The 14462-nt window shown below is 42.8% G+C and overlaps 1 protein-coding gene across 2 annotated transcripts in view; it reads left to right on the forward strand.

The window, feature by feature from the left end:
• Positions 1 to 7834, forward strand: part of LOC148377772 (uncharacterized) — a 71370-nt gene extending 63536 nt beyond the window's left edge. For both annotated transcript variants that reach the window (XM_088368133.1, XM_088368135.1), the window contains 3 exons: positions 5106 to 5276; positions 5400 to 5477; positions 7042 to 7834. In XM_088368133.1, coding sequence (XP_088224259.1) covers positions 5106 to 5276; positions 5400 to 5477; positions 7042 to 7110 — 318 coding nt within the window. In that variant the 3' untranslated portion in view covers positions 7111 to 7834. The remainder of the gene's footprint in view (positions 1 to 5105; positions 5277 to 5399; positions 5478 to 7041) is intronic.
• The last annotated feature ends 6628 nt before the right edge of the window (positions 7835 to 14462 follow it).

Here is a 14462-nt window from a genome sequence, read left to right on the forward strand (position 1 = left end):
CGGACGGACGGACGGACGGACGGATGCATGCCTCTGCCTTTCAGGAGAGGGAGTGGCGCTCCCCCGTCTTGAAGTTTCTGCAAGTCCGTTTCCCAGACGGCCTCAGCCCTTTGCAGATCTACTGCGAGGCCGAGGGCGTGAGCGTACGTAAGGCGTCCCTCGCAACCCTAACCTTAACCCGAGGTCCCAGAACACCTTACATTGCTCCTTGCGCCTTTCCCCCGGACATCGTCATCAGTGATCTGATGAAGAAGCTGGACATCCTGGGCTATAACGCCGTAAGTGTATGTCGAACTCCTTATGTTCGCACTCCACGAGACTCGGCGGCTCAAATGTGACTTTTGGAAGGCTTTGCGCTGAAAGAAGCTTGTTGACGCTGTGCCTTTGGGCTCTTGCAGAATCTCACCAACGAGGAGCAGGTGGTCGTGATTCACGCCAGGACCCTTCTCACCCTAGCCGAGAAGGTAACGCGCACGTCCACGCACGCTCTCGCATTCTGCTTATGTGACAGCAGCCTTTCCTCAGTGGTTAGAATACATCAAAGTGACCAAGTCAGCACTTCAACAGAAGATGTTGGACATTGAAAGTGAGAAGGTAGACAGACACGCGACATCAGCCAAGGGGAACTCCGGCAATGTGCCCCAACAATTCTGACCTTGAGCTGTGCTAGGATATGTTCTGCAAGCAGAAGGGCTACCTGGATGAAGAGTTGGACTTCAGGAAGTGTTCCATGGACCAGGCTCATAAGGTAAGCCGCCCTCAAATCTCCCGCCGGACCACTGATGGACGAGGATTGCGGCCCAGAGGATCCTGGAGCTGGAGGCCATGTTGTACGAGGCGCTACCGCAGCGGGACTGCCCCGCCACGGACGGCGAAAAAGCCAGCCACGCTGGCGTGAATGACGTGCTGACGGCGGATCAGAGAGAAGAGCTTAGGAGCGCCGTGGACCAATGGAAGCGAGCCCTGATGTGCGAGTTGAGGGAGCGCGACGCTTGCATCCTCCAAGAGAGAATGGATCTGCTGCACAGCGCGCAACAGGTAAGGGCCCAAAGCCAGCCCGGCACTTACTTGCACGCTTACTGGCTTTTGAATGCCACTTTCCATTTGTCCGTCCTAGAGGAACAAAGAGCTGAAAGAATTCATCGAAGCTCAGAAGAGACAAATCAAACAATTGGAGGAGAAGTTTCTGTTTCTCTTTCTATTCTTCTCCTTGGCCTTCATTCTGTGGCCCTAACACCAGCTGGTGAGTGAGCTCCAGCGGCACCGCACTCGACACCTCCGATACACTGCCAGCCGGTCTCAGACGTTGGCAGACGCTCCGATGCCAACGTATACCCCCCGCCACGGTGACAGAGGCACCGCGTCACACCGGCGCTCATCCAATCAGAAGGCAGGAAAAGCAAATTCACATGCAGGGCACTTTTGAACCAGAAGAGAGCGCCACAAAAAACGGTTGTTGCCCCAAACGCGCACTAAAAAGGGTCAGAATAACAAGAGTCCCACTGGCCAGCCGGGGCCACCCGTCCAGCTGTTTCTTCAGGGGGGAAAAAAATTGGAGTCACCGGTGAGTACATTTTGCATTTAGCTCTGCTTTTCTGCTTCTGTCTTCAAGTGTGTGGCATCCTGCGATCAAAGAGTCAGCCAACCCCAAAGCGGTTGACCTCAACGTCCCACCACCATGCCTACCAGAGCAGGTGACGTGATGCTTTGGACATCCTTCCGTCTCAGATGCCCAAAAGTACTCTTTGCCACATCTGCGGCAATACGGTGTCTTTTCAAAGGTGCAAATAAATCCAGCGTGGGCGGAACACGCACGTCTTCGGTTTTTCCCGCTTTGTTTGTGTGACAGCTGTTGTGAAAATTTTATACAAATAAAGTTGTATAGTACAGGTTTGGCCAAGCCGCAACTCCCGAACCGCATGCGGCTCTTTTATGTTCATATCAACATTTGTGTGTGTGTGTGTGTGGGGGGGGGGGGGGGGGGGGGGGGTTGTGCGTGTTGGCTTCACTTGAGTTCAATTTGGTATTTTGGTCAAAAGCGCATGTGGTGAAATTCCACAAAGTAGGATGGGCAAACACATTTCTTTAAACTATGAGTGTCAATTGGGCTCTCGAAATGGCAGGGAAAAGATGCACAGCAAAACGAAAATACGTAGATGAACACAGGACGTTTTAATCAGAGTGGGAAAGTTTCTATTTTTTGTTGAACGTGATGGCAAACCATTCTGCCTGATATGTCAGACCTCAGCGCATTTCAAAGATTCAAATCTTCAGCGCCATGCACTTCAGCTCACTCCATGCTAACATTGATCAGGCGTCGAACCCGCATCATCATGCTTAAGAGGTGGCCATGCTAACCAGTGCGCCATTATGTCAACGCATAATAACTAAGTCTACTGGTCAAAACAGCGGTTACTATATGACGTCGCTACGTCGTGGTCACGTGACGCAGACAAGACGTCAATGGACGTGGGCAGAGTTAACTTGTTTAAAAGGGAGTAGGCAGAAGAAATATTTAATTTATTTAAATCTATTTTGAGTGCACACCATTATGCCAATGCATAACAACTGTAAATCTACTAAACAAAACAGCGGTTGCTATATGACATCTGCCACGTCGTGGTCACGTGACATACGTGACGTCGATGGGCGTAACTTTCGCCGGAATTCAAATCCGCGGGGAGAGTTAACTTGTTTAAAAGAGAGTGGGCAGAAGAATTATTTAATTTATTTAAATCTATTTGGTGTGTGCGCCATTATGTCAATGCATAACAACTGTAAGTCTACTAAACAAAACAGCGGTTGCTATTTGACGTCTGCCACGTCGTGGTCACGTGACGCGGACGTGACGTCGACGCCTACTTTACATCCCACCGATCACAGGACTCCTCGGCTGCATAACCGTGCCCCCTTCCCAACCAATCGGATTTGCTATACGCGAAAACGACGCCAATGGAAAGAGCTTCCGCCCAAATTTAAATCCGTGGGCGTGGCTCGCAGCAGGAAGTAGGAAAATGGCGGCGATGTTGACAAAGACACAGCGGATGGTAACATACGACTAACAAGAGAAATATTTTTATTTTCTGCTTGCAACTGGACCGTCCAGAGCGTACACGGTAAGTACAACTCATCGTTTTTAAAAAGAAGTACTTTTGTTGCCCTGAAAAGCGAGTGAGCGTGGCGTTTGTGGGGGACGTCGAATTTCGACGATTCTTTCTGGTCAACGGTTGTAAATGATTGTGTTGATTAAAAAAGAAAACTTGATGTAACTCTACTTTTAACTGCCGTTTCAGATAGATTTGGAATTGCATCACATCCAATTTTGCCTAGAGCGTACACGGTAAGTAACACTCGTTGTGTTTAAGGAGATTTACGTTTGTAATAGCAGAAGTGTAGCCGCGTTGCGTTGTACGTGTGAATGTTGGTCCGGGCGAAATGTTAATGTTTAATTTCATTCCTTTAGGTTCCACGGTGTTTGTTGGCTGCAAGTTTTCCACTGCAAGAAGAGGCTCATATCATTGACCAGGAGCGAGCTACAATGGTGAGTAGCCATAACATTTATGTTAAACACTTCCTATTTCATGTTTAACAGTACTTGATTTAACAAATAACCATAAATAAATACAGTGTGGGCACTGAAGTTAACATATGTGATTATACTGCCTAATCTGTCACCGAGTAGATTGTTGCAAAGTAATATAAGATCCAAAGTTGTAATTCAGAATAGTTTTCAAAAGAAGGCCATTAGAATTATATACAAGTCTGATTACCCCGAACAAGCTATTAATTAAATCACAAATTCTTCAATTCAAAGATTTGGTAGATTATCAGACAAATAATGTCTAACAGTAATTGATTTAACACATCACGATAAGTAGATTGAGTGTGGGCACTCTCAAGTTAACCTATGTGATTATACTGCCTAATCTGTTACAGAGTATGTTGTTGCCAAGTAATGTAGAATAGATCCAAAGTAGTAATCCAGAATAGTTTTGAAGAGGCCATTAGAATGATAAACAAATCTGATTACCTTGAACATAATAACAAGCTAAGTGTTTAATATGTCCTATGAAGTCAAAATTGGGCACCATCATGTGGTGAAATTTGGAATTGCATCACATCCAATTTTGCCTGGGAACAAACAGATTACATAAATCTTAGTTTTGAATAAGCCACTCCTTCTCAAACAAGTAAACTCTGCCCATTTTGCGCAGTAGATGTTCTGTTAATATCTAGTATTTATACAAAGTCATAATTTAAATTGCTTTCAACCTTCATTCATCGGTTCAACCAACATTACTCGCTCTTCTTACCAACTTGTATTGATTTAACTAAGCGTTTAATACTTCCTATCAGGTCTCAAATCGAGATTTGGCAAAATACAATTTCAGCAAATCCAATTTTGCCAGGGAACAAAAATAGATTAAATAAACTAAATAAGTCCTCTTCCCATTAAATAAATCAGAAAAGTCTGTCTTGTAACCAGTCCTCTTCAAACAAGTAAAGTCTGCCCATTTTGTGCCGTAGATTTTGTATCTATGCCTAGTATTTAAACAAAATCATAATTTAAACGACTTCTTTCCTTCATTCACTTTGGAAATTTGGAATTGCAGCAAATCGAATTTTGGCAGGGAACAAAAATAGATCAATTAAACTAAATAAGTCTTCTTCCCATTAAATAAATTAAAAAAGTCTGTCTTGTAACCAGTCCTTTTCAAACAAGTAAAGTCTGCCCATTTTGTGCCGTCGATTTTGTGTTAATGCCTAGTATTTATACAAAATCATAATTTAAAGGACTTCATTCCTTCATTCACTTTGGAAATTTGGAATTGCAGCACATCAAATTTTGCCTGGGAAGAAAAGTAGATTAAATAAATTTAATAAGTCTTACTACTTCCCATTAAATAAATTAAATACGTCTTACTTGTTCCCACTCCTTTTCAAAACAGTAGTTTAAAACGAGGGCCCTTCACTCAATCTTTAACCTCAACCCCGCACGTTGTGTTGTATCTGTGAATGTTGGTTGTGGCCAAATGATAGTTTTCTTTCATTCGTTTAGGTTCCAAGAAAACTTGATGTAACTCTACTTTTAACTGCCGTTTCAGATAAGCGGGTATTACGTCGCAGTCAAATGCCGCGGATATGACGTAATTGCCCGAACCTCCGCCAAAATTCAAATCTGTTGGCGCGATGGCCGTGAGCCACTGAGCAGCGACGATTATCAACAGAAATATCTTTATTTTCTGCTTGCAACTGGACCGTCTAGAGCGTACACGGTAAGTAACACTCATTGTGTTTAAGGAGATTTACGTTTGTAATAGCAGAAGTGTAGCCGCGTTGCGTTGTACGTGTGAAAATTGGTCGAGGCGAAATGTTAATGTTTAATTTCATTCCTTTAGGTTCCACGGTGTTTGTTGGCTGCAAGTTTTCCACTGCAAGAAGAGGCTCGTATCATTGACCAGGAGCGAGCTACAATGGTGAGTAGCCATAACATTTATGTTAAACACTTCCTATTTCATGTCTAACAGTACTTGATTTAACAAATAACCATAAATAAATACAGTGTGGGCACTGAAGTTAACATATGTGATTATACTGCCTAATCTGTCACGGAGTAGATTGTTGCAAAGTAATATAAGATCCAAAGTTGTAATTCAGAATAGTTTTCAAAAGAAGGCCATTAGAATTATATACAAGTCTGATTACCCTGAACAAGCTATTAATTAAATCACAAATTCTTCAATTCAAAGATTTGGTAGATTATCAGACAAATAATGTCTAACAGTAATTGATTTAACACATCACGATAAGTAGATTGAGTGTGGGCACTCTCAAGTTAACATATGTGATTATACTGCCTAATCTGTTACAGAGTATGTTGTTGCCAAGTAATGTAGAATAGATCCAAAGTAGTAATCCAGAATAGTTTTGAAGAGGCCATTAGAATGATAAACAAATCTGATTACCTTGAACATAATAACAAGCTAAGTGTTTAATATGTCCTATGAAGTCAAAATTGGGCACCATCATGTGGTGAAATTTGGAATTGCATCACATCCAATTTTGCCTGGGAACAAACAGATTACATAAATCTTAGTTTTGAATAAGCCACTCCTTCTCAAACAAGTAAACTCTGCCCATTTTGCGCAGTAGATGTTCTGTTAATATCTAGTATTTATACAAAGTCATAATTTAAATTGCTTTCAACCTTCATTCATCAGTTCAACCAACATTACTCGCTCTTATTACCAACTTGTATTGATTTAACTAAGCGTTTAATACTTCCTATCAGGTCTCAAATCGAGATTTGGCAAAATACAATTTCAGCAAATCCAATTTTGCCAGGGAACAAAAATAGATTAAATAAACTAAATAAGTCCTCTTCCCATTAAATAAATCAGAAAAGTCTGTCTTGTAACCAGTCCTCTTCAAACAAGTAAAGTCTGCCCATTTTGTGCCGTAGATTTTGTGTCTATGCCTAGTATTTAAACAAAATCATAATTTAAACGACTTCTTTCCTTCATTCACTTTGGAAATTTGGAATTGCAGCAAATCGAATTTTGGCAGGGAACAAAAATAGATCAATTAAACTAAATAAGTCTTCTTCCCATTAAATAAATTAAAAAAGTCTGTCTTGTAACCAGTCCTTTTCAAACAAGTAAAGTCTGCCCATTTTGTGCCGTCGATTTTGTGTTAATGCCTAGTATTTATACAAAATCATAATTTAAAGGACTTCATTCCTTCATTCACTTTGGAAATTTGGAATTGCAGCACATCAAATTTTGCCTGGGAAGAAAAGTAGATTAAATAAATTTAATAAGTCTTACTACTTCCCATTAAATAAATTAAATACGTCTTACTTGTTCCCACTCCTTTTCAAAACAGTAGTTTAAAACGAGGGCCCTTCACTCAATCTTTAACCCCAACCCCGCACGTTGTGTTGTATCTGTGAATGTTGGTTGTGGCCAAATGATAGTTTTCTTTCATTCGTTTAGGTTCCAAGAAAACTTGATGTAACTCTACTTTTAACTGCCGTTTCAGATAAGCGGGTATTACGTCGCAGTCATGTGCCGTGGATACAGTGCCGTGAAAAAGTTTGTGAACCCTTAGGATTTTACAATATATTTGCACTTTTTTTAAAGAAATGACGGTGACAAGTTTACAAAAGTGTTACAGGATATTGACACAAGGCTAGTTAGCATTGACACAAATCTGCAAAACCCTGTTTTAACAGGAAGCATAAGAAAATAGCAAAAAAATCAAAACACAGGTGTGAATAAGTTTGTGAACCTTTCCACCTATAGAAGTTAAAACTGACTGTGTGACATGTCTTTCAATACTAGATGACTTCAGGTAATTTCATGTGACTTGACAGACCTTAAAGCCACACTTGTTGTATACTCACCTGAATGTACTTGTCATTTAGTAGAGCTATACCTGCGTGGACACAAACATTACAAATCTAGCAATGGGAAGATCTAAAGAGCTGTCTCCAGACCACAGAGGAGCAATAATTGCAGCTCACAAATCTGGAAAAGGTTACAAAACCATAGCCAAAGATCTGCAGCTACATGTTTCAACTGTAAGACAAGTGATTTACAAGTACCAAGAACATGGAGTAACTACTTCACTTCGAAGATCTGGTCGTCCAAGGAAGATAACAGGCAGAGCAGAAAGAAAGATGGTGAGAGAAGTCACTGATAACCCCAGACTTACCTCTAGAGACCTTCAGAAATCTCTCTCAAGCAAAGGAATTGAAGTTCATGACAGCACCATCAGAAAAAGACTGGCTCAGAATAACCTTCATGGAAGGGTAGCAAGGAAGAAGCCATTACTATCAAAAAAGAATATTGCAGCTCGGTTAAAATTTGCTCAAGAGCACATAGGAAAGCCTCAAGAATTTTGGAACAACATTTTATGGACTGATGAATCTAAAATAGAACTTTTTGGCCAAAATCAAAACAGATTTGTTTGGAGACGACCAAGCACAGCTTATCAACAAAAGCACCTCATCCCAACTGTAAAACATGGAGGAGGACGAGTACTCGTATGGGGCTGCTTTGCAGCAGCAGGACCAGGGCAACTTACCATCATAGAAGGAATCATGAATTCCGAGGTTTACCAAAATATTCTGGAAGAAAACGTTAAACCGTCTGTAAAGAAGCTCAAGTTAAGAAGAAACTGGATGCTGCAACAGGACAATGATCCAAAGCATGCAAGTAAATCAACATCGGAATGGCTCAAAAAGAAAAAATTCAATGTTCTGGAGTGGCCCAGTCAAAGTCCAGACTTAAATCCGATAGAAATGTTGTGGTCGGACCTGAAAAAAGCAGTGCACCAAAGAAAACCATCAAACCTTGGACAACTGAAGCAGTTCTGCAGGGAGGAGTGGCCCAAAATCTCCCCAGCTCGATGTGAGAGACTCGTCAGTACTTACAAGAAAAGATTGCAAGAAGTCATTGCTGCTAAAGGAGGTGCAACAAGCTATTAACTCTGACTGTTGGCAAGGGTTCACAAACTTATTCACAACTGCGTTTTCATTATTTTGTTATTCTTGTGTGTTTATAGTTAAAATATAGTCCTATTAATTTGTATTCAGCCATAATGGCAATGTGTCACCATTCTGTAACACTATTGTGAACTTGTCTCCGTTATTTCTTTAAAAAAATGCAAATATATTGTAAAATCCTAAGGGTTCACAAACTTTTTCACGGCACTGTATGACGTAATTGCCCGAACCTCCGCCAAAATTCAAATCTGTTGGCGCGATGGCCGTGAGCCACTGAGCAGCGACGATTATCAACAGAAATATCTTTATTTTCTGCTTGCAACTGGACCGTCTAGAGCGTACACGGTAAGTAACACTCATTGTGTTTAAGGAGATTTACGTTTGTAATAGCAGAAGTGTAGCCGCGTTGAGTTGTACGTGTGAAAATTGGTCGAGGCGAAATGTTAATGTTTAATTTCATTCCTTTAGGTTCCACGGTGTTTGTTGGCTGCAAGTTTTCCACTGCAAGAAGAGGCTCGTATCATTGACCAGGAGCGAGCTACAATGGTGAGTAGCCATAACATTTATGTTAAACACTTCCTATTTCATGTCTAACAGTACTTGATTTAACAAATAACCATAAATAAATACAGTGTGGGCACTGAAGTTAACATATGTGATTATACTGCCTAATCTGTCACGGAGTAGATTGTTGCAAAGTAATATAAGATCCAAAGTTGTAATTCAGAATAGTTTTCAAAAGAAGGCCATTAGAATTATATACAAGTCTGATTACCCTTAACATAACAACAAGCTATTAATTAAATCACAAATTCTTCAATTCAAAGATTTGGTAGATTATCAGACAAATAATGTCTAACAGTAATTGATTTAACACATCACGATAAGTAGATTGAGTGTGGGCACTCTCAAGTTAACAGATATGATTATACTGCCTAATCTGTTAGAGTATGTTGTTGCCAAGTAATGTAGAATAGATCCAAAGTAGTAATCCAGAATAGTTTTGAAGAGGCCATTAGAATAATAAACAAATCTGATTACCTTGAACATAATAACAAGCTAAGTGTTTAATATGTCCTATGAAGTCAAAATTGGGCACCATCATGTGGTGAAATTTGGAATTGCATCACATCCAATTTTGCCTGGGAACAAACAGATTAAATAAATCTTAGTTTTGAATAAGCCACTCCTTCTCAAACAAGTAAACTCTGCCCATTTCGCGCAGTAGATGTTCTGTTAATATCTAGTATTTATACAAAGTCATAATTTAAATTGCTTTCAACCTTCATTCATCGGTTCAACCAACATTACTCGCTCTTATTACCAACTTGTATTGATTTAACTAAGCGTTTAATACTTCCTATCAGGTCTCAAGGCAAGATTTGGCAAAATACAATTTCAGCAAATCCAATTTTGCCAGGGAACAAAAATAGATTAAATAAACTAAATAAGTCCTCTTCCCATTAAATAAATCAGAAAAGTCTGTCTTGTAACCAGTCCTCTTCAAACAAGTAAAGTCTGCCCATTTTGTGCCGTAGATTTTGTGTCTATGCCTAGTATTTAAACAAAATCATAATTTAAACGACTTCTTTCCTTCATTCACTTTGGAAATTTGGAATTGCAGCAAATCGAATTTTGCCAGGGAACAAAAATAGATCAATTAAACTAAATAAGTCTTCTTCCCATTAAATAAATTAAAAAAGTCTGTCTTGTAACCAGTCCTTTTCAAACAAGTAAAGTCTGCCCATTTTGTGCCGTCGATTTTGTGTTAATGCCTAGTATTTATACAAAATCATAATTTAAAGGACTTCATTCCTTCATTCACTTTGGAAATTTGGAATTGCAGCACATCAAATTTTGCCTGGGAAGAAAAGTAGATTAAATAAATTTAATAAGTCTTACTACTTCCCATTAAATAAATTAAATACGTCTTACTTGTTCCCACTCCTTTACAAAAAAGTAGTTTAAAACGAGGTCCCTTCACTCAACCTTTAACCCTATTTATTCACCTTCTAGGCTAAGTGTTAAAGGCTAAGTGTTAAAGGCTAAGTGTTAAAGGCTAAGTGTTAGAGGCTAAGTGCCAGAGGCTAGGCGCCAGAGGCGAGTTTTTGTGGGCTGAAGTTTTAGTGGGGTTAGTGTGAATACAATCCAAAAGAATACAACAGAATACAATACAATAGAATATAATACATAGATTAAATTCAATAGCTCTTACTACTTCCCATTAAATAAATTAAATACGTCTTACTTGTTCCCAATCCTTTTCAAAAAAGTAGTTTAAAACGAGGGCCCTTCACTCAACCTTTAACCTCAACCCCGCACGTCACATTGTGTTGTATCTGTGAATGTTGGTTGTGGCCAAATGATAGTTTTCTTTCATTCGTTTAGGTTCCACGGTGTTTGTTGGCTATGTTTTCCACTGTCAGAAGGATGAAAATACAAAGTACAACGCTTGGACGTGGGCGAAGACGTCACCGGTGAGTCCTTCCTTCCTATTTATTTACCTTCTAGATGCTAGAGGCTAAGTGTTAGAGGCTAAGTGTTAGAGGCTAAGTGTTAAACACAATACGAACAACACAACGATACTGCACTGAACAACACGATACCGCACTGAGAAACACGATACCGCACTGAACAACACGATACCGCACTGAACAACACCATGCCGCACTGAACACCATGCCACACTGAACAACACCATCCCGCACTGAACAACACCATGCCGCACTAAACAACACCATGCCGCACTGAAATACACCATGCCTCACTGAACGACACCATGCCGCACTGAAAGACACCATGCCGCACTGAACGACACCATGCCGCACTGAAAGACACCATCCCGCACTGAACACCATGCCGCACTGAACAACACCATCCTGCACTGAACAACACCATCCCGCACTGAACAACACCATGCCGCACTGAACAACATTATGCCGCACTGAACATTATGCCGCACTGAACAACACCATGCCGCACTGAACAACACCATGCCGCACTGAACAACACCATGCCGCACTGAACAACACCATGCCGCACTGAACAACACCATGCCGCACTGAACAACATTATGCCGCACTGAACAACACCATGCCGCACTGAACAACACCATCCTGCACTGAACAACACCATTCCGCATTGAACACCATGCCGCACTGAACAACACCATCCCGCACTGAACAACACCATCCCGCACTGAACAACACCATGCCGCACTGAACAACATTATGCCGCACTGAACAACATTATGCCGCACTGAACAACAACATGCCGCACTGAACAACACCATGCCGCACTGAACAACACCATGCCGCACTGAACAACATTATAACGCACTGAACAACACCATCCCGCACTGAACAACACCATGCCGCACTAAACAACATTATGCCGCACTGAACAACATTATGCCGAAATGAACAACACCATGCCGCACTGAACAACACCATGCCGCACTGAACAACACCATCCTGCACTGAACAACACCATCCCGCACTGAACAACACCATGCCGCACTGAACAACACCATGCCGCACTGAACAACACCATGCCGCAATGAACAACACCATCCCGCACTGAACAACATTATGCCGCACTGAACAACATTATGCCGCACTGAACAACACCATGCCGCACTGAACAACACCATGCCGCACTGAACAACACCATCCTGCACTGAACAACACCATCCCGCACTGAACAACACCATGCCGCACTGAACAACATTATGGCGCACTGAACAACATTATGCCGCACTGAACAACACCATGCCGCACTGAACAACACCATGCCGCACTGAACAACACCATGCCGCAATGAACAACACCATCCCGCACTGAACAACACCATGCCGCACTGAGCAACACCATGCCGCACTGAACAACACCATCCTGCACTGAACAACACCATGCCGCACTGAACAACACCATTCCGCACTGAACAACACCATGCCGCACTGAACAACATTACGCTGCACTGAACAACACCATGCCGCACTGAACAACACCATGCCGCACTGAACAACACCATGCCGCACCGAACAACACCATGCCGCATTGAACAACACCATGCCGCACTGAACAACACCATCCTGCACTGAACAACACCATGCCGCATTGAACAACACCATGCCGCACTGAACAACACCATCCTGCACTGAACAACACCATCCCGCACTGAACAACACCATCCCGCATTGAACAACACCATCCTGCACTGAACAACACCATGCCGCACTGAACAACACCATGCCGCACTGAACAACACCATTCCGCACTGAACAACACCATGCCGCACTGCACAACACCATCCTGCACTGAACAACACCATCCCGCACTGAACAACACCATGCCGCATTGAACAACACCATCCTGCACTGAACAACACCATCCTGCACTGAACAACACCATGCCGCACTGAACAACACCATGCCGCACTGAACAACACCATGCCGCACTGAACAACACCATGCCGCACTGAACAACATTATGCCGCACTGAACAACATTATGTCGCACTGAACAACACCATGCCGCACTGAACAACACCATGCCGCACTGAACAACATTATGCCGCACTGAAAAACACCATGCCGCATTGAACAACACCATCCCGCACTGAACAACACCATGCCGCATTGAACAACACCATGCCGCACTGAACAACACCATGCTGCACTGAACAACATTATGCTGCACTGAACAACACGATCCTGCATTGAACAACACCATGCCGCACTGAACAACACCATCCTGCACTGAACAACACCATCCCGCACTGAACAACACCATGCCGCATTGAACAACACCATGCCGCACTGAACAACACCATGCTGCACTGAACAACATTATGCTGCACTGAACAACACGATCCTGCATTGAACAACACCATGCCGCACTGAACAACACCATCCTGCACTGAACAACACCATCCTGCACTGAACAACACCACCCCGCACTGAACAACACGATCCCGCATTGAACAACACCATCCCGCACTGAACAACACCATGCCGCACTGAACAACACCATTCCGCACTGAACAACACCATGCCGCACTGAACAACACCATGCCGCACTGAACAACACCATGCCGCACTGAACAACACCATGCCGCACTGAACAACATTATGCCGCACTGAACAACACCATGCCGCACTGAACAACACCATCCCGCACTGAACAACACCATGCCGCATTGAACAACACCATGCCGCACTGAACAACACCATCCTGCACTGAACAACACCATCCCGCACTAAACAACACCATGCCGCACTGAACAACATTATGGCGCACTGGACAACATTATGCCGCACTGAACAACACCATGCCGCACTGAACAACACCATGCCGCACTGAACAACACCATGCCGCACTGAACAACACCATGCCGCACTGAACAACATTATGCCGCACTGAACAACACCATGCCGCACTGAACAACACCATGCCGCACTGAACAACACGATCCCGCATTGAACAACACCATCCTGCACTGAACAACACCATGCCGCACTGAACAACACCATGCCGCACTGAACAACACCATTCCGCACTGAACAACACCATGCCGCACTGAACAACACCATCCTGCACTGAACAACACCATCCCGCACTGAACAACACCATGCCGCATTGAACAACACCATGCCGCACTGAACAACACCATCCTGCACTGAACAACACCATGCCGCACTGAACAACACCATGCCGCACTGAACAACACCATGCCGCACTGAACAACATTATGCCGCACTGAACAACATTATGCCGCACTAAACAACATTATGTCGCACTGAACAACACCATGCCGCACTGAACAACACCATGCTGCACTGAACAACATTATGCCGCACTGAACAACACGATCCCGCATTGAACAACACCATCCCGCAGTGAACAACACCATGCCGCATTGAACAACACCATGCCGCACTGAACAACACCATG

The sequence above is a fragment of the Syngnathus floridae genome, unplaced genomic scaffold (assembly GCF_059516105.1).
Source record: "Syngnathus floridae isolate MCC-2025c unplaced genomic scaffold, RoL_Sflo_1.0 HiC_scaffold_91, whole genome shotgun sequence".
NCBI lineage: Eukaryota > Metazoa > Chordata > Actinopteri > Syngnathiformes > Syngnathidae > Syngnathus > Syngnathus floridae.